The sequence below is a fragment of the Rutilus rutilus genome, assembly GCF_951802725.1.
Source record: "Rutilus rutilus genome assembly, chromosome: 4".
Taxonomy (NCBI): domain Eukaryota; kingdom Metazoa; phylum Chordata; class Actinopteri; order Cypriniformes; family Leuciscidae; genus Rutilus; species Rutilus rutilus.
In genome coordinates this window covers 12,263,691-12,284,128 of record NC_140212.1, presented here as the reverse complement: position 1 = coordinate 12,284,128, position 20,438 = coordinate 12,263,691, and the positions used below count along the sequence as shown (strand labels likewise).

At 37.9% G+C, this 20,438-nt stretch overlaps 1 protein-coding gene across 5 annotated transcripts in view; it reads left to right on the top strand.

Annotated features, from left to right (window-relative positions):
• The window catches only part of chchd3a (coiled-coil-helix-coiled-coil-helix domain containing 3a), a 74,393-nt gene that overhangs the window by 17,384 nt on the left and 36,571 nt on the right, over nucleotides 1–20,438 (top strand). For all 5 annotated transcript variants that reach the window (XM_084408350.1, XM_084408349.1, XM_084408348.1 and 2 more), the window contains exon 4: nucleotides 5,187–5,367. In XM_084408350.1, coding sequence (XP_084264476.1) covers nucleotides 5,187–5,367 — 181 coding nt within the window. The remainder of the gene's footprint in view (nucleotides 1–5,186; nucleotides 5,368–20,438) is intronic.

Here is a 20,438-nt window from a genome sequence, read left to right as displayed (position 1 = left end):
GCAGTTAAAGTTTGTTAATTTTGCCGATTTTCAACCCGCTTTGTATTGTTACAGTGTCTATAGTATACGTAGACATGTAAATTAAATGTTTACTCGTTCTCCGTGTTTCCTGGACCGAGAAATTCACGTTTTTTGCGTCATTCGGTAGACCAGTGGTTCCCAATTCCAGTCCTCGTGACCCACTGCTCTGCACATTTTGTAGGTCTCTCTTATCTGACACACTCAGTTCAGTTCATGGAGTCTCTCCTAATGAGCTGATGATCTGGTTCAGGTGTGTTAAATAAGGGAGACATACAAAATGTGCAGAGCAGTGGGTCACGAGGACTGGAATTGGGAACCACTGCGGTAGACTTTTGACAGCTCCAGGGCTTTCGTGAAAACTTCAGATTATACTTCCACATTTTTGTATACCCGCCCACGGACGGTTGGATCGACAAAGGGTTATTAACAGAACTGTTATTGTAAGGGTAGGTTTATCACTGAACATTGTATTGTACTTCGTCTACTTGGCTTTATGGTAAAAATGGAACATTGTGGCAACAACTTTCTTACTTGTACGCGACAGCATTTTACTTCGGAGGTTTGTTGGAACTGACAAAAAACTTGAATTTCTCGGTCTAGGTAATAGAGAATGAGTAAACATTGTTCATTTGCATATACTACCAACATTGTAACAACACGATTCTAAAACACAGTATTCGTCGTCATCCAGTTTGAAATGTTGACCACGAAAAAGGAGGCTTTTCAGATTTTCAGGAGCCGTGTTCTCTCCATATTTACAATTCTTTGCAGCCTTTAGCCACAGCCTATTCAACTCGCTGGATAATTCACTGGAAACCAATTGTAACTCGCACCCACTAAACGTTTACTCTTTTTAATTCTTGTACTCTGGAACAATACAAGTTGACACCATTATGACTAAAAGTTTGCTAAGGAGTATTTCCTACTAAAGCAAGGCAGTATTTGACTCTGATCAAGCGTACCCATAGCAGACTAGTGGGAGGGGCCTTGAATGGCATCATGCCCAGTTCATTATGGGTGTTGAAGTTTTCCTACATATTTGGCAATAGGGAAGTCAGTGCCATTTTTCTCTGTTTTCTCTAGTAAGGAATAAAAAAAATAATTCCGCCTTTCTACTGTGTAGGCAGCCAAGTTTTATTGAAAGCCCATTTTGCCAGCAGTGAAGTACCCATTTAAAGAGATATTTAACCTAAAAATTAAATATCATGTGTTTTCAAACCTTATTTTTTGAAGAATGTCTTGGCTTCTGTTTTTAAAATAATGAAACTGAAGAAGTTTGGAGCTATTGCGCTTCAAAAAGGACACAAAAGCACCGTAAACATATCACAAAAGTAGTCCATCTCAACTTCAGTAAAGTACTGTCAACTGTTGAGAGGTGAACTCAAGAGCCAGATCAGTTCAATTTATGAACAAATCAATCCAACTGATGTTAATCTTGAAAAAGAGCCATCTCAAAAGACTCAACAAATCATGCATCACTGCTTACCTCATAAACACCAGAAAGACCGCAAGTGCAGATGTCAAGATTATCAGTGAACATTTTTTTTGTGTGAATTTCAGTCTGTTCCTCATGTAAAGCTATCCTAGTGACTTCAGATGACTTGAAATATACCGGTAATTGCATATGGACTACTTTTATAGTGCTTTTTAGTTATTGTGGAGCTTTACAGCCTCACTCACTCGCATTATATTAAAGAAGTGGGAAGTATATTGCAGAAGAAAGAAGTCCTAACGTGAATGTGAGCTTCATTTTTGCCTGAACTATCTCTTCAATATGCATATTAATAAATGCATTAGTGCATGCACGAGGATACAGAACCACATGTTATATTCACTCATTGTCACAGTCCACCCTGCAGCTCTCGCACACTCACTAGTATCATTTCACAGCTGAAATGCAGGCGTATGTTCCCTCTCCCCAGAGGCATGCTGGGTGCCTGTGTGTTTGTTTTCATTTCATCCATGTCACTGTGTGACTTAATCACCATTTGCTTTATTTATTCATCTCTTTTCTATTCCAACTTCAGGATGAGGATTGGCTTTTCATATGTTAAAAATGATCTAACAAAAATTGTAATCTCACCAAAAAAAAAGTTCCTGCACTGAATCCATCAGAGTGCACAGCCAAAGCTCCACTACTGCCCAAGACAAATTATGTAATTAAAGCAACAGACTTTGCGTTTATTCATTATTTGACAATTACAGCATCAGTCTCTAAGACTTTTCCTTGGGCAACAAATCCCCCCCAAGTGAGAGCTGTAAAGGAACAACCACATGACCAGCAGCAAGGGAAGAGAAGGGGGTGGGGGGGTGTCATGAAATATTCAAACCCTACATTCTTACACATTATTTTGCCTCATTAATAATGCATGGCTCCTTTAAATGCTATCGAGGAGGGAAACATTCTATAACTTTAATACGGGCGTGTCAGAATCCGTTTTGTCCCGAATACACGTTGATTTAAATTGCAGGAGAGAGCCGACAGATGGTGTGATAGCGGAGGGGAAGTGAGATCAGCTCCTGCAGGTGTACAGAGCCACAACGTGCGTACAAAAGCCAGTCTCGGAGCAAACGGCCTTTCTGTACAGCGTTTTAAGCTAAGAATCGAGGGGTTTGTGCATGGATACCGTGTAACATCAAATAACCATAGAACTCTGAAGAATAGCCGAATAGTTCAGGTACTGTCTGGCTGACATTATCAAAGCATAGTTTATTTATAGCAATGGAGAGAGTGAGATAGGTTTCTGAAATATAGCTTGAATTATTTAGAAACTTTTTGGTTTGCCGTTATTTGATTTTAAGGTCACGGTCTTTCTCAGTGGGCCTTTTCATTGAAAGTTGCTCTATTTGGAAGCTTGAAAGTGGTTTCTTCAAGTCTTTCCATTCAAAGGGTGGTACAACTCATTTATTTTAGCTCTGATGAACGTGTCTTCATCAATGTGGCATTCTCTTCCTGTCATGAAATATCTGCTTATTTCTAAGATTTAGTATTGCTATAGTATGGCCTTGCATGTCCTCAACTACCTGCATTAATCATGGATAAATAGTGGTGTTGTTTTGCAGTGCGATTTTGGGCACATAGGTATCGTAATTGCAGCATATTCTTTTTTTTATTTTTTGAGATGAACATAATTGTATTTGAGTGGCCTGTGTTTTTGCCCTGCAAGCGATTGTGCACCATTGTGCTCACTTGACGCTTTTGGCCTATTTTTAGTACTGGAAGATGGGATAAACACACACAATACCAGAGAGGGAAGTAATGATGGATGTGTTGTGCTGATATGTGTCCAGTTCAGTAGACTGAGACTGGACATGGCTGGAGTCGCTCTCACTTTTCTCAGGAGAACTAAACGCTCAATGGTGTGTGTATTCACACAACAGGACGACACCAAATATGTCTTTTTCTTTTTGTCTTTATGTATTCTTGTTTGGTTGTTAGTAAAATTGTGCTTGCAAAACTAGTACATTTTAATCATAAATTATAGTTTTATGTTGGCTTCTGGCATATTCCATGAATATAGTACTCTCAAGGGTCCCAAGACCCTTACAACCTGGCAACATAATGAGTAAATATTCAAATTTTCTGGAATTTTTCACACCAAAAAAATGGAATCGTCTGAGAAAAATGACATGGCTTATACAAAATGAATAGGAACATATACTTGTATTGAGATTGACCATCAACATTTTGAGAAGGTTGAGCACCCCCACCACCTTCAATGACCATTACTTGAAAAATAATTTAAAACATACTTAATTTGTTAAATAGTTTCAGGTACTTTTTTGTGGAATTGCTTCTTTTTGTTGTTGTTGAAGACTAACCCTTTGTGCTTCCTCAGTATCTTGGTTTCTTCATATTTCTCAAACTTTTGTGGAACTTTAAGCACATCTTTGGAAATCTCACACGCCTGTTTGTGTTTGTCTCGGTAACATTTATAATTATACACTCCCTTATTGCCCTTTTCGCTTCTTCGGTTTCTTTTTTTCTTACATGGCTGCTGTTTGATTGAAAACACAGCATTGCAGATTACAGTTTGTATCTTGCCTGAGTTTACTTTACAAATCAAACCTCCTGCTTGATGGTGCAGCTGAGGTTGCTAGGCAACTGTGTGAACCGGGTGACAGCTCATAAAGTCTCTCAACATTCTAGCTCAAAATTCCAAATAGCTCCGCAAGATTATCTCGAAAACATCAAAGATTCTTTACCGCCACACAACTATTAAACAACTTCAAATGAGGCACCATATTTAAAATCTCACTTGATTTAGGAGTGCTTTTCTTCCTTGAGGCTGGTACTTTGTCTTTTTTTTTTTTTTTTTTTTTTACCATATTCATCCCAAGCTGTGAATAAAAGCATTTTTGTGTGCTTAACTTTATTAATCGTATTATGGAGATTTTTAAGAGATTGTTAGTAATGTTTTTCACATTAAAAAGTTTAATCTAGAGCAATGAATCATACCATTGCGCAATTTGAACTCACTATAATTTATTTAAAAAGTGACATATTAATATGAATATTTACTAATTAAAGTGAAACAATGGCATGCAGCCTTCAATTTCTTCTTAATTAAATTACTGGCATAGTCTTCAGTACGTGATTATTAGATATAATGCATTAATAGCGATTCAGTGCTGTCTGAGTTTGACTGAGATGCAGGCCTGTAATTAAAATTAGCTGTACGGTTTTTCTTTTTCAGGGCTAATGTTGTTCATTTTTGATTGTAGAAGGCGTATTAAAGCTCTTAAAATGATCCAGCCAAGAACATTGAGTGCTTTTCCTTTTTTGTTGTCAATATTGTTGTGTAATTTATTATCAGCAACAGAATAGACAGTGGCAGGTCTATTAGGCAGCATTTACACTACAAGCTTAATGATCCAAAATTTGTACTTATTTTTGTTTGTTTGTTTTGTCCTGCCTCTTAAGGCATAATCAACTGTTTTTGAATTAATATCTCACCATGATGGACATTTTGATAAAGAAGTGCATTCAATCATCATTCGAAAGCAGCCACCTATTTGGTTTCAGGAATACTAGTTTTGCAGTCAATCAGTCAAACAAACAAACAACCAATCAGCCAATAAAAAAAAGAGCTATTTGAATTGCAGTGATGTAGACCAGAGGATGCATCTGATGTTTTCTGTGTTCTGTTCTTCATTACGTTTAGGCTGGAGAAGGAAAGGTCCCAGGCTCATGCACTGGCCCAGGCAGAAGCTCAAGCCCTGGTAAAGGATGAGGTGAGCAGAATCCTTGCATTAGAGAAAGCCAGTGCAGAGGAGAGCATCCAGAAGGCCATACTGAGAGAAAGAGTCACCGCTGAGGATGAAAGACTGCAAGCTCAGATATATGTGAGTAAATCATCAAACACAAAACTGCATGACTATGTTCTAAACAGCTGAGCACTTATGCTTTGTTCACACTGCACATAAATCTGATTTCCAAAACTTTAGGAGTGAAGTGATGAAATCTGATCTGTTTGTTCAGACAGTGTAGTCAATATCCGGTCCATCAACATTGGTTGCTGTAGTGATGACTTAAGTGCCAAGAGACATAAGAGTCATTGTGGAAAGACAGACAGCATAAGTGTCAGAGGTGTAATTGCATTTAAACATTCATCAAAATGCTGTGTCTGACACTACTCACTCATTTACCGTTCATTACACAGTGACTGCCACATATAAATGAGAACCTACTGTGCATGTGACATTATAATCACATGACATTGTGTCCTGCATGTAAAAAAGGTATTTGGAAACTCTGTCTGACTGGATTCCGTTTACATGTAAGCGTTTGGAAGATGCTTTTTAAATATGCTCTACTCTTTGAGCTAAGGGAAGAACATTTCTTATTGTTTTTTTTGCTGTTCAGTGTACAAACAACTAAAAAGATTTAAGTCGGCTATGCCAAAAAATAAAATAAAAAAATCACATTTTTGCTGCCAATCTGAACAAAGCCTTTTTAATGTTTTTCAATGTGTGTGTGTGTGTGTGTGTGTGTTTGTTTTTGTGGCATATTTGCTTTATTCAACACTGCATTAAAAATATAGCAGCCTCTAAAGTCATTCTTCTCAGAGTAACTAAATGGGTACGAACATCATTTCACTACAGTATGGATTATAAGGTTAAGAAATCATTAAGGGATGTCTGGAAATATTTCAAAGAATTGTGTTCCGGTTTTACTCACTTTAGATCTATCTATCTCTCTATCAATCTATCAATTAGAAGTGGCAATATATTAAAATAATTACAAATTACAAAAATTATTTAATTCCAGGAGTTCATGTGTGGACCTTATTCCACTTATCTATCTCATTCACATCCATCAAAACATCATCAAACTCTCACATACACACACAATTACTTCAAAGAGTCGCACAAGCACATAGAATAGTGTGGGAATGCCTTTATTGATAAACTTTACGTCTTCTTTCCATTCGTTGCTAATCCAAAAGGAATACCAGTGTGCACACATACCAGTGTAAGGTAATTTTATTTGCAGGCAGCTAAATTGCCCTTGTAAACACATTGTAAGACGAGGGGCCCCTCCATTGGTTCTGACAGGGCACAGATTATTTGAGCATGAGGTATAAAAAGAAAAAGGAAAAAAAAAAGAGGTTCCCTGGAGAACTGGAGCTGTTTACAAACGTATGGTATTGATTACATAGCTCATTTCACACAGTCATCTCTGTAATAGAAAAATGAATCATTTTTGGGATGAGGGTGAGATGTGCTGTAATTCACGGCTGGAAGGAAGGTGTGTATGAGAGAGAGAGAGAGAGATAGAGAATTGGGAAATTGTCAATAGGAACGATGGGTAAATCTAAACAATGCAAGGAGGAGTGGGCGGCTCGAGGCATTTTGTGTGTAGGAATGTTTTCCCATGATTTGTTGGTGCTGGTCTCATTTCAGCGTTCGCCCTTTGAAAGCCTGACCACAGCAGTAGGACACTCTCTTTCATATTTTAACTGACTTTAGACTATATCTATATTTTGAACAGACCAGCTGTAGCTGAAACAAACACGTATATGGATCCCAGCAGCCCAGAGAAACAATCCATTCTAATTCAATCCCTACCAATTGCAATACAGTATAATACTCACAAAACCATCAGCTGTTGTGAGTGAGACCAATAATGAAGCATGCTTGAGTAACAAATTGCTGGTTTATGAGTGTAGCTCAATATTATGGGTTTATCAAGAGTCAGACTGTCATATATGGAAGCTCTTTCTGCTCTGTCCTTCAGCTCATTATGGGGGCTACACTTCAACTTGATATCCACAAGCAGAATTGAATATTCTGTTTTGTTTTCTGAGTTATGTCTGTGAAATAATCTACACTTTTTGTACTTTTGGTTTATATTCATAAAAGTCTATCTTTTCCATAATTTTCCATCTGTTCGTCCATCCATCCATCCAAACATATTCTGTTGGACTGTAATTTTTATGATACTGCTAGCTTTTATTCAGAAACATGTTTACATGGAATATTTCAGAATGTATCACCCAAATCTTGTCAAGTTGAAATGTTTTATGTAACATTTCAACTTGACAAGATTTGGGTGATACATTCTGAAATATTCCATGTAAACATGTTTCTGAATAAAAGCTAGCAGTATCATAAAAATTACAGTCCAACAGAATATGTTGTAATATTGACCTTGTAATAAATAGCCTATATGCTAACATGGTGTTAAAAATCCATCCGTCCGTCCGTCCGTCCGTCCGTCCGTCCGTCAGTCCGTTTGTAGTCCAGAATAAGCTGCTGCATTGTAGTTGTTCAGTCAGAGGTCTGGCTATGCAAGTCTTCTCAGGACATCTAAAATTGCTGTCTTTATAATGTAGCAGATGTTTAAGCTTAATACATTTCAGGTCAGTATTGTATTGATCTGTGATGCTTTAATTATTGTATGTAATTGGTGCTTTGCAGTTTTCACTGTTCTGCAATCATTCAGGAAATAGACATGTAGGTGTAAATAAATAAAATGGATCAATGAGGAAACTAGACGTCTTCAGAGATGACTTTTCCTTTCAGTTCAAAATGAACACTCATGGAGAGATAAATTAGTTGGACAGGTTCTTGTCTTTTCCTCTTAACAGAAAATTTTCACTCCCGGACATCATCACACACATTTCATCCCTCTCAATTTTGAGTTCTTTTTTGAGCAGGGCTTTTTTAATAGAATTTGAAGGGTTATCGCCAGATTCATGCCGCTTTTTCCTCATGTAATCATCTGTTCTGACAGTGCTATCATAAAACTCTTTTCTTTTATTTCATTTCTTTTTCTCCTTGAAATGATTTTTTTTCCTTGTGAAAGGCTGGAGACTAACCTGCCTGACTCTCATTGTAATCTCCCGGTTTCTAGGGACCTTCACACTTGTTTTTCCCATCCTACAATTTTTGACTTTACGGCATGGCTAGATGTCTTTTAGCTTAGCAGCATGTGTGTAGGTCAGTCATTTTTGCTTGAATTAAAAAATTGCATTTAATAAACATAGCACACATACAAGATATAGCGAGTTAATCAATGCATTATTCTTTTATAACGAAGTAATGTTCAACCTGCTAGTAATTGCAAATTTAGTTTAAATTGCCTCCAAAACATCAATAAGTGTTTGAAAAGTCCTTGCTGGGGTAGTACATGGTTCTGCTGCTCTCAGCACACTTTGAATAGATGGACCTTTCAAAGATGATTTGTTAAGTCCTTTGTCCTAGCAGACCCTTCCTCTGACTGCGTTTCTGCCTGACTGCAAGGCGTTCAATCATTGAACATCAATCAGGCTTTTGAAATGCATTCTTACTGCGAGTAAGAGCCGCAGTGCCACACTTCAGGGTTTCTGCAGTTTGCTTTACAAATGCATTAGCCAGGCGGTGTACTGTTCACTCATGGGACGTTTACACAGGCCAATGGGTTCTTACGGTATTAGTCGTATTCTCTTGGGTTTGAGCGGTCTAAGCAGAGGCAGGTCATATGGACAGCAGGATTTCCTCGGCTTTGTTTTTAGACCTCTTGTGATGCCTAAATGTCTTGCTGGTTCACCTTTGTATCATGATAGTAACTTATATTTAGTGGATAAAGAAAGCAATCTTTATTTTTCAGTCATTTGTTGGTATTCAGTATGGATCTCTTCATTCACTGAAATGGCAAAAGATGTCTTGATGAAAAATTTGTATATATACTCTACCATTCAAAATTTTGGATTGAAAAAATAAATAAAAATAATTATGTACACCAAGAATGCATTTATTTGATCAAAATACAGTTAAACAGTAATATACTGAAATATTACTACTACTTAAAGTAATTGTTTTCTATTTTAATATGAACTCTATTTTAATATGTTTTAGAAGTAAAATCTTCCTGTGATGACAAAGCTGTCATTACTTCAGTATTCAGTGTCACATGATCCTTCAGAAATTAATATCCTAATTTGCTGCTCAAGAAACATTTCTAATTATTAAGAGTGTTGACAGCTGTTGTGCTTAATATTTTTGTGGAAGCCATGATTATTATTTTCAGGATTCTTTGATGAATAGAAAGTTCAGAACAACAGCATTTAATTGAAATATTGACTTCTTTGTAACATAATGAATGTCTTTACTGGTAGTTTTGATCAAATTAATGCATTTTTGCGGAATTAAAGTATTTTATTGCTAAGCCAAATTCAATACAGGGACTTCAGAGACCTTTTTTGAGTGAAGATGCAAATGAATGATTACGTAAGAGTTTTGAACCAATTCACCTAAACAGTATAACATAAATGAATGAAAATTACCAAAAATATTGCAGTTTTTGCAACACAAAATATTTGTCTTGGCACTTTCATATTCATAAGTTATTTTAGAGTGGGATTTCCATACAAGTCTTAATGACTGTAGGTGCATGTAATCATCACTGTGTTGCATTATTTTATGTCATCAACAGAATTGTCGCTGTTATATTGTGAATATATGGTTTTAGAAATCGATTTTTGGCAACCAAATGAAAACCACATTTCTGCCTTTTGCTTCTCAAAGACGACAGGAGACTAATGCCTGAGAAACACAGCTTTTATTTCAAAGGTTGTGAACTATTAAGCTGACCAGTGCTGCTCTATGAGCATTTTTATTTTTCATCTCCTCATTCAAGGAGATATCGATCCCTCTCTCATCAGAATTCACACTGTGCTCTGGTCTTCAGACACTGTTTGTCACGTACAATAGCACCGCTGAGTGCTAGTGCCGGCTGCATTCTCCGGGAACAGTCTTCGCACGCCCAAATTAGCCTCTCCAATTATCCCGCCCCAGCCAAGAGCTCTGAGGTTGCTGTTCCGATGGTTGTCTTTCTTTGAGTCTTTGCTGACTCTACCTGAAACCATAAATAATTTTCCTCAAAGCCCACCAGCTTAGTAACAAAGCTCTGTTTTCTTCAGCCAAAAGACCCTGAGTTGTGCTAGATTTTGAAAGCACTCGCAGTGTTCTTGTTTTGTGGTTCTGGATTTTTGTTTGGTGGACACAAGAATGGATGTTACTTGACATTTGAAATCTCTTCTGTTTCCTTAGTTGTTTAAACTCGAGTGTCATTTTCCCAATAGACCTGTTGAGTATATCGAACTTGCTCATTTTTAGATGCATTGCAATGACTTTTTGTGATTTCTGCACTTTGGCGAGAAGTTCTCTTGTATCTCTTCAACCATACATGCTGTCAGCGATTCTAGACATTAATAAACTCGTCAAGTCTGCTAGTGTTTGGGTTTCAGTGATTCTGGCCCTCTAGCGATCTTTCAGGACAGCCAATCAATCACAACGCATATCATTTCATTCAGACACTGGCAAACCCTGGGGCGAACATTTCAATCAAACGCAGAGTCATCAATCTGCAACCCAGTGACTGATGCAACTTATTCGATGGCTGGCGACGTGATTTGTTGAGACAAAAGATCAGACAGTCTTGCAAAAGCTCCTGAAATGTGTGCCTGACACTCTCACCCGGCAAATCACAAGGGATTGTTGTTTTTGCAGTCACCGAAAAGTGTTTAGAAATGATCTGACTGTAAACCTCTTGCAAATATTTAACACTTAACTAACACTAACTAATAAAAAAAAAAACAAGCACAAAATAAAACAGTTAAAATTCATTATTGTGGTAATTGTTAAGTGGGCACTTAGTATTTTTAGTATTATAGTATTTTTCTTTATATTTTCAATATGGCAATTTTGACTTGAACTAAATCAAAACTTAATGGTTTACTTTTTGAATGGTGTGGATATTTTCATTTAAAATTAGTCATAATTAAGGCGAGACACGGCAGGCAAAAACATCGTTTTTTTTTTACTGGTCAATTTTGAGATTTTTGGATATTTGTCTTCAATAACATGTCTTCTTTCAGACTTGTGTTGAAAAAAAGTCCGAAATACACATTTAGGTCTTTATTTTATTACACTTTGTCTGTTTGCGTCTGTAGATTTCTCATAAATTCAACAAAAGTTCGCGTTCTAAATCAACATGCTGCTCCGCGATCTCTGCCGTCAGCCTGTCATCACAAGCACCATTAGGAAGCTCTCTCTCTTGTACAATCCTGTCGGATCCAAATATGGTCATTTCCTTTTTATCAGCAACCAACAGGATAACAAAAGTATATATCCATAAATCCCTCTGTAATTCTTTTCCCATCTAATATGTGAACACAATGAAAAAATAATTTTTAACCTGGCTTTATCCAATACTCAGATATCGTTTTTTCAAATATATGCAAATTAGTGCATATTTGATTAGATATTGCCTGATTTGCATATTTAAACATTAAATTACAGAAAACTTGTAATACATTTTTTTCTCATCTTAATGTAGGTAATCAACTGGGAAAGTTTCATGGTGATATCTGCTAGTTAAAATTTTTACCCTATTCACCTGTAGTGTCTCGCCTTAAAGTATTCATTTTATTGATTATTATTAATTAATTAAAAAAAATTCCTACTTGTTTGACTGGAGTCTTCATTTCATGTGACTGTATATGATTTTAATCTTTTTAATGAAACCGTATTACTTTAATTTTAGGTGACAGTTTGAACTATGGCTGAACTTTTTTTTTTTTTTTTTTCTGATCTCAAATTGAGTTTTCTGCTTCCACAATCAACCTATTAGAGTCTGCAGATGTTTTTATTTGATGGTTGGATGGGCTGCAGACGCCACTTCAGTTAAGCTTGTATTTCAAGAGCACAAATGTCCCCCTTCCCCATCTCTCTCTCTCTCTCTCTCTCTCTCTCTCTCTCTCTCTCTCTCTCTCTCTCTCTCTCTCTCTCTCTCTCTCTCTCTCTCTCTCTCTCTCTCTCTCTCTCTCTCTCTCTCTCTCTCTCTCTCTCTCTCTCTCTCTCTCTCTCTCTCTCTCTCTCTCTCTCTCTCTCTCTCTCTCTCTCTCTCTCTCTCTCTCTCTCAAATCTGCGTGCTTCAAACGCTGTCACATTTTAGATACAGCTGACTGGCCCTGACTGATAATACCCCACAATTTAATTTCCCAGGTATTAAAGAGGACTTGCTGGTTTTTGAATTGGATGTACTTGTTGGTGGTATTTGGGAAGGACCGGAAAAAAAATCCCCCTCTTTGCCTTGCTCAAGAGGTCTGAGAAATGAGTTTTCGCCATGTTTTCAGTCTTAAGTGAGATAAACAGGATGTTTTGTGTGTGTGTCCTGCAATATGAATGGAGATGGTGTTTCTCATGCGGATGTGCTGATAAGTTTATGTACCTTTTTGAAAAGATTTTCAGCATTTTTAGTAGATAACATATGTTTACATATATCCCACCAGACAAAATAATACGTTAATTTACACTATTCTGTTCAAAAGTTTACATAACCTTGGTTCGTAATCTTGTTTTGCCTCCTTGAGCATTAATTTACTTTTTGCAGCCTTTTTGTGATGGTGTAGGAGTCGTCCTGAGTTGATCTCAACATCAAATAACTACTGTAGGGATGATTAATGTGATTGGTGAAAAAAAGGGTGGACAGATTGACTGCTCTGGACAAACTACAGGCTCACAAATATCTGCAAACAGTCTCTGATTCTTGAAAATATATTAGGAATTAAGGGTATGTAAGCTTGAGTGCAGGATAATTAGTTTAAATTAAAATGATGAAGAAAGGTGAAGAAATTATGTCTTGTGGTCTTGTAGAACAGTGTTGGGGAAGGTTGAAGGTTATATATATAAATTTATGTAGCATTATTTTGAGTTTTTCCTGTAAATGTCATGTAAAGCATGAAACTTGTAACATTTTATATCAAATAGCTTTATCATGCAAACCAGGATCTATGCGCCAACTAAGGATGCTATTTGTGAGTCTGCAAATTATGTTTTGCCAATGCAGTGAGGTAGGTGTTTTAGATTTATGGTAATCTACGACCAACCGTATATGTTCAGCATGTAAATACGTGGGTGTGTGGATGGCTAGTTTCAGTTTCAGTAAATTAGGCATGTAACATACAATCCCGTTTCGTGTGTGTGCTTGTTTTCTCTCGTCTCCTTCTCGGCTTGGGCTCCCTGCTGATTCCCCCTTGTTCACTGAGTTTTGTAGCCTTTGCTGCCCACCTACAGTGCCAGTGTTCTGAAACTGGCCCTAATTGGCTGGGTCTCCGGTTGGCACCGGTGCCCGGCGCTCACCCCGGCAGCTAATTGGCTCCGCCGGCCGCCCGTTTCTATGAGCTTCGACCAGGGTTGGATTGATGGATGGCAGCAGGTGTCAGGAAAGCTGCTTTCTGACAGAGCAGCTTGTGAAGTCAATTTACAGCCCAAAAGGCAACAGGAGGGTTTCTGCATGTAGCCGTGCCTCTAGAGAGAAGGTATTTGAAAACACTGCTATTTTTAGACCTCATTTTAAATCTCGAAACTGACTTCCCCAGTTATATAAAAATGAAAAAAAAAAAAAAATGAAAAAAAAAAAAATCACTTTCTTGGCAAAGATGGCAAGAGCTCCTGACAGACTGAAATAAGTGGGATATAGCTGTTATGATCTGGGCTTTCCTTATCCACAGCCCTAATCCTTGATTATCATACTTCATTACGAGAGTAGATTTGCAATTAAAGTTCGCCGGAAGCATTGTGAGCAGTAGAATGAACAAAGGTGTATTTTGACCTGGTACTGAGGTGAAGGACACTGAATTAAAGACAAAAAGTGGAACACTGACACAAAAATGAAGAATAAAGTATCTGTCGTAGTCCGTTTATTGCACGGATTGCTGAAATACTTGATTCTGATTGGTCAATTTTAGAATCCAGTGCATAAATATTTTGTATAATGGCCACAATATTTTATTCTAATCATTTTTACTTGGTTTGTTTTTTCTTGGTTTTCCGCTCCGCAGTCTCTATTTCTCGCATAAAATAATTTAGCTCAAAATCAATAATTCAAGTCCATTCATTTATTAATTTATTTGGTTAGTGGACATTTAATAAGCAGGATAATGTACACTCAGACGGTCATTATAGCAAAATAAACTCTTTCAGGGTGATTTAAGACCGCTGCTCCCCCATCTAGGTTCATTTTGTGGTAACGACCGGCCAACTGTACATTATCCCTTGCTAAATTTACATAGTAAACATGATTGAACATGCATCTTTGGGTGAAAAGGGCTTTTACTCGGATGTGAATGGACCAGTTCATGAGGTTTCTCCAGATGGACAAATGCCATAATTAGATTTCCACTAATGCCCATATTGACATTGGCTTTATTCACCCTTGATTCATGTTTTTGGACGTGCTGCTACCAGCTGCCTCAGTTTCATTTTGTTTCCTTGTCTGCATTAGCAAAATACAAAAAATAAAAAAAAACGACAAAAAAAAAAAAAAAAAAATTTTTTTTTTTTTTTGGGGCAAATGAAGACAACACTTTCCACAGTGAATTGAGGCACACTGCTAATTGCTCAGAGTTTGGTGAGAGCACAGCCCTGCTGTTTATCTGCCTTTAATTGGGAAGATGCCCAAATGTGAGCACAGAGAGAGCGGCCATGTGGGAGTTACTGTCCTGCCACCGGTCACAGATCTGCAGTGGAATCTTTTAGCACAATCTAAATTCTAACTCCCACTGTGTGTGTGTGTGTGTGTGTGAAATTGTATCTCTCAGAATAACCTGGAATAAATTATGTTCTGACTCTTAGTGCTTTAGTGGGGGGGGGGGTTTGTGCCGTTGCTAAGTTGTTTTTGGTGGTTTCTACGGCATTTCTTGATGTTAGAACTCTAAATTTCTATGACGGGGATCTTCATTTATTGTTTGATCTCAAACACATTCAGCACGTTCAGCAGAAGTATCCAATTAAGTTAACTTCGACCAAAGCGGTATACCAGCGGTGTTAGCGAACATCATGACGCTGCCAAAAGTGGTGTTTAAATGAATATGTAAATATTTGCTGCTCGCTTTCCTCTCAATAACAAAATAAACACAACCAAAGTGACAGTAGTGAGAAAACAGCATTTAAGAAAGCGTCTGAACCTAGCGATGTGGATATGTTTGCACAAGCTCTGCAATTCTGCACTCCAGTCAAGTCACGTCATGTTTATTTGTATTAGGGCTGCCCCCGACAAAAGGTTTTTCTAGTCGAATAGTAGTGGTTCATTTAAGCCATTAGTCAACTAATCGCCCGCTTATATTAATTTGATTGCTTAAATAATTACTGAGGGCAATACTAAACCATAACGAGACTTATTTTGTATCTGCCTTTAACGTCTGCAATGTTTGATTGACTTATAGGGGGTAGCCCTAATTTATATACCACTTTATAAAATATGTTGCTTTAAAGTAGCAGTTTTACAGTATTACACATGAAAAAACAGCATCACTTTCAATTAGTTTACAGTATTACACATGAAAACACAGTATCACTTTCAATTAGAATTACAACTTCAGTTTCTACCACAAAGCAGCTATGGAAGTGAAATAATACCAAATGTTTTTGAAACAAAAAAGCTTGTTGAATTGCACTAATTGCATTGGATTAACCGCGCTAGCATTTTAATGCATTGCATTTTTAGGGCTTGCATTTTTAATGGGCTGAAAATTCAGCATGGTTGTATTATGTAAGCTGTGAATAATTCAATTCAAAACATTTACAACATTAAAAATTCAATAATCCATTTTCACCTTTCAGATTTCATTTCCAAAATATTCATTCTGTTTAAAAGTACAAGCCTATAATATTCGACAGGCAATTTTCGGTCCGTTTTATTTCGCTTTACAGATTCGCTTCCACAAAATTCAATGGTTCAAATTCAACAGAAAATTCAACATTTCGCATCCGGGAACTGCAGGTATAGCAGTAGGTTACCGATTCATAATCTCCATCTGAAATGATGTCACTATAGGTCAGTCGTTGTTTTCACTTGAAGGGCCTTTATTCAGTGCAAGTCAGGTTTATTTTAACAAGCACCACTAATAAAACATTATAGAGGTGGTGTATTATATAAGAGACATTTCACCACACTGAAGTAGTCTACTGACTTATGATAAAAGTGATAAAATAAAATAAAAAGGCCAGTTATTGTAGATAGAAATGGTCAAACAAGGCTCACCTTGAACTGCCATGGAAATAAAGTTGACTGGGAGATACCAAGGGCAGCCCTCCTTTACCTAGAAAGCCCCAGTGGACATGAATATGTAAACAGCTCCATCTCATTACAGTACTACCTGACTGAGGTCACACACACAGAAGTCATGCGGTCACCATCAGCAGGAAATGCAAAGTCAACTGCATGTCTGAAGGGCAACCACACTTCTCTTTCTCTCAGTTATGTATCTCGTTTTTTTTTTTTTGACCCTCTCTGTCTTTGTCCTTTTCCCTTTCTCTCTCCCTCTCTTATTTGTCCCCTCATTCCCCTGAGGGAGAACTTTATTCCAAAGGCAATTGTTCAGCCTTTCAGGTCCCTCCGTGTGTGCTAGAGTTGGATATTAGAGAGTGGGACGCTCTTTTGTTTTGTCCTAGATCCCCGCTCTATTGTCTACCTCTGCTCCTCTCTGTCTGCAGGGGTGTCTCTCTCCTCTTTATTCGGCTGTTCTCTCTTGGTGGTAATAGATGGCTTAGCCCTCCTTAGAGAGCGCTCTCCATGAACGTGACTGATGATTTGATTTCCCCATGGTTTTGCCCATATGGCCTCAGCAGAGATAACACAAGCTGAAAAGTGTTTTAGCCATCAGTTAATACCTCGGGCTGCTGATCAGTTAATTAATCAAACTGTATGATCAGGTTGGTCCGAGCTTGACCCGTAGACTGACAGCTGGCCTGGCACAGACAGTGACATGGGCTCTAAACCTCAATGACACGTACAGGCATTTAACATATGGGAAAATTAGGACACATTTCACATGTGAAAGTGCCAAATTTTGTGCTCAAATTCAACATTTTTGTAAGTCTGTTCACGTACGTTTTAATTGTAGCTAAACAGCAACATTTAATTATTTCTTATTTAATTATGGTTTATGTAATTTTTTTAATTTAATTAATAATTATTTAAATCACAACTGCTTTATTAAAATTAACTTAATTGAAATAGAGTACATTGTATAATTAATACACAGATATTTTCATTAAAGGTATAAACATTTAAAAAATGTATATCATAGGTTATATAATTTAACAATATAATTAATTATTGATTTATACATACTTTATAAATAATAAAATTAAAAAAAGGTTATTACTTACTTTTTAAATGGATTTGTTCATTTATTACGTTTTTTTACAAATATTTCAATGAGGTCTAACACCTCGCCATCGCATCACAGACTGTTTTTGCTGTCCTTAATCTTTACGGCAAGGGTAAATTAAGCATGTAATTTTGCAAAATGTCACATTGGATTTATACAATTCATGTAAAAAATGAATTGTGTCCTGGCTGTTCATGCTGAAGTCGCATTACCTACCAACCAAATAAAGAAATAAAAATATTATGTTTATTTCTAGATATGAATGCCGTGTCAAGTGCGGAAGGGGACAAAACTCATTGGGCCTAATTAATTAAACTTTTTTTATGAAATATGTAACCTACTCAAAGTGGCTTGTTTGGTAGTCTGATGGCTTGTGTTAATCAGAACTAGATTAGAATACACAATATTTCAATGACAATATTCCTCGACCAGATACTAATTTTGATGTATCCGTTTATGAGCAGATCTGGTGACTGTCAATTCATATGGATCGGATGGAGATGCTTTTTGACAGGTGGACAGAGGAGTGCGTGCATGCTTGTGTGTTTTAGGGCACTGGATCGATCGTGGTGTCAGAGTACCAGGTCGTTCATAGAGTGGGGGTCGGGATGTAGGGCACCAAGTGTGATTGGGAAATCTTTGTATCTGGTCCCTTGAATAGTAAAGGACAGGCCTTCTGGTTCGCTGCTAATTTGATCTTTGCTCACAGAAAATGAGGCCCAGACACGGTCAGGACAGTTCATTTTTTTTTCCCTTGTCTCGGTAGAGGACATGTCCAGTCCTACACAGGGGGCCAACTCCTCCTGCCTACGCTAGAATGACCTCTGACCTCTGTTCAGCATCCTTCTCAATTACCCACTGACCCTTTCTGTCATAGCAGCACAGACTGCTGGGTAATACACTGGATTTCCAGACACCTTTCAGCATGATTCAATGGATTGTCCCATGTGATGAAGATGTTTCGTTTGAAACCGTGTAAAATCTACCATATTTGCATGTTGTCATGCATAAATCGACCTGGTTAAAGGTATGTTGTGGTGTTATCGGCATTGATCCACTCTAAACAGTTTAACTGGATATTAATCATAATATTTTTTTAGAAGCCTCTTTTAGCCCTGTTTCCAACCACACTTTAGCCTACATCAAGATGTTAGGTCTGGCAACTCACCATTGGCACGGCTCAATCCGAGGGGCGGGATATACGGTTGTCTTTCAAATTCCCTCTGCACGCAATAGGATAGCGCTACAACCAACCAGAGCGTTTTCCCACCAGCGGAGCAATTTGATAGATTCAACTTTTGCCGTATCTGGTCGGCAAAACTACGAACACATCTTCCTTTTTTAAGATTGACTTAAGTGCCGTTCTTTGTTCTTTTCTCAAAGAACAGCTTAACTCCAAGTCCTCCAGAGTCGCGGCCAAAGCCGATTCGAAAGACTGTTCGCAGGCACCAATGTCTATTCTTTGTTTTCAAGTAGCAGGGAACCGTCGCAACTCTGTCGTCATTATGTTAAGCCCGCCCCGCCTACTCTATACACGATGTGATTGGCCTGACTAGAGTTTGGTTTTTCCAGCTCGAAAGTCAACGGAGAGTTGCTAGACTACACTGGCTGCAAAATAAATTGTGCTGCCGCTAGGGTGCGTCTGGATTTCTAGGCTAACCACACTTACCTGCTCAAACAATCACACATCTTTTTCCTCCAACATACACATTTACACTCTCTCATTATCACTTTTATTCTCATTCTTCTCAGTGCCAATTAGATCTGAGCAGGCTGGCTGTGACCCGACATTTGGCCTTCGACCTGTGCCTGCTGGGCAGGTGAACTCTTGGCACACTGCGAGTTTGTTCTGGCAACTGAGTTCCTGGTGATGGATGCCGGGTGCTGAGTAACTCTGACCTCTGTCGAAGGTCATGGTGAAAGAGACAACGTTTTTAACAAAGAGCTTTGATTTGTTGTCATACGTGTGGGTCTCTGTGGGCAATGCTTGCTTCATTAAGAAGAGGCGATGCACAGACCTTACAGACCCAACTTGAGCTGCCTAAACGTCATTGTACTTTGCGTAGGAGAGCAAATGACAAAGCAGATGAAATGAGTAGAAGAAATGGAGGTAGAATTATGGAAATATGAAGAATGAGAGATGTTTTTAAATCTCTCCCTGACTCAGCACATGCTTTTACCTGTTATGTCAGAATGTTCTGCGTGAGCTCAAACTCTCCAGCACTTGGCTAATTAAAAACATTGCTCTTCTTAATTATTCAGCTGCAGCTAATTGATATTCAGCGAGACACTTTTCCTTCTAAACGACCCGTTTAATTTGACCATGGGGTCTGCTGCGGTGATGCCGAAGTCATCCTGCCGTGCGAGACCGGAGATTGTGTGGGAAGAGGCAAGCTCGCAATTAATACAAAGTTTTTGACGCATTATATCTGTCTACGTTTTTTTTGGAGTTAGAGAGCTGGAGGAAATGCGGCCCATCTGTTGCTTTGGGCCGTGCTGAATTCTCGCTTGGTGGATACGGCATGATAAATGTCACAGGGCATCTGTTTTTATTGCTCATCTCACAAAAGATTCCTTTGTTGATAGTGTTTGGTTGTGTCTTTAAAAGAATAGTTTATAGTCAACTTAATGTGTGGCACTCTTGGTGTCTGGCTTGTACTTTTGTGTGTATAAACAAATTGGAAATGCATTTGCTGTTATTTCAATTTTTGTTGACACGCTTATGGCGCTGTGTGTGCAAAGACATTAGATTGA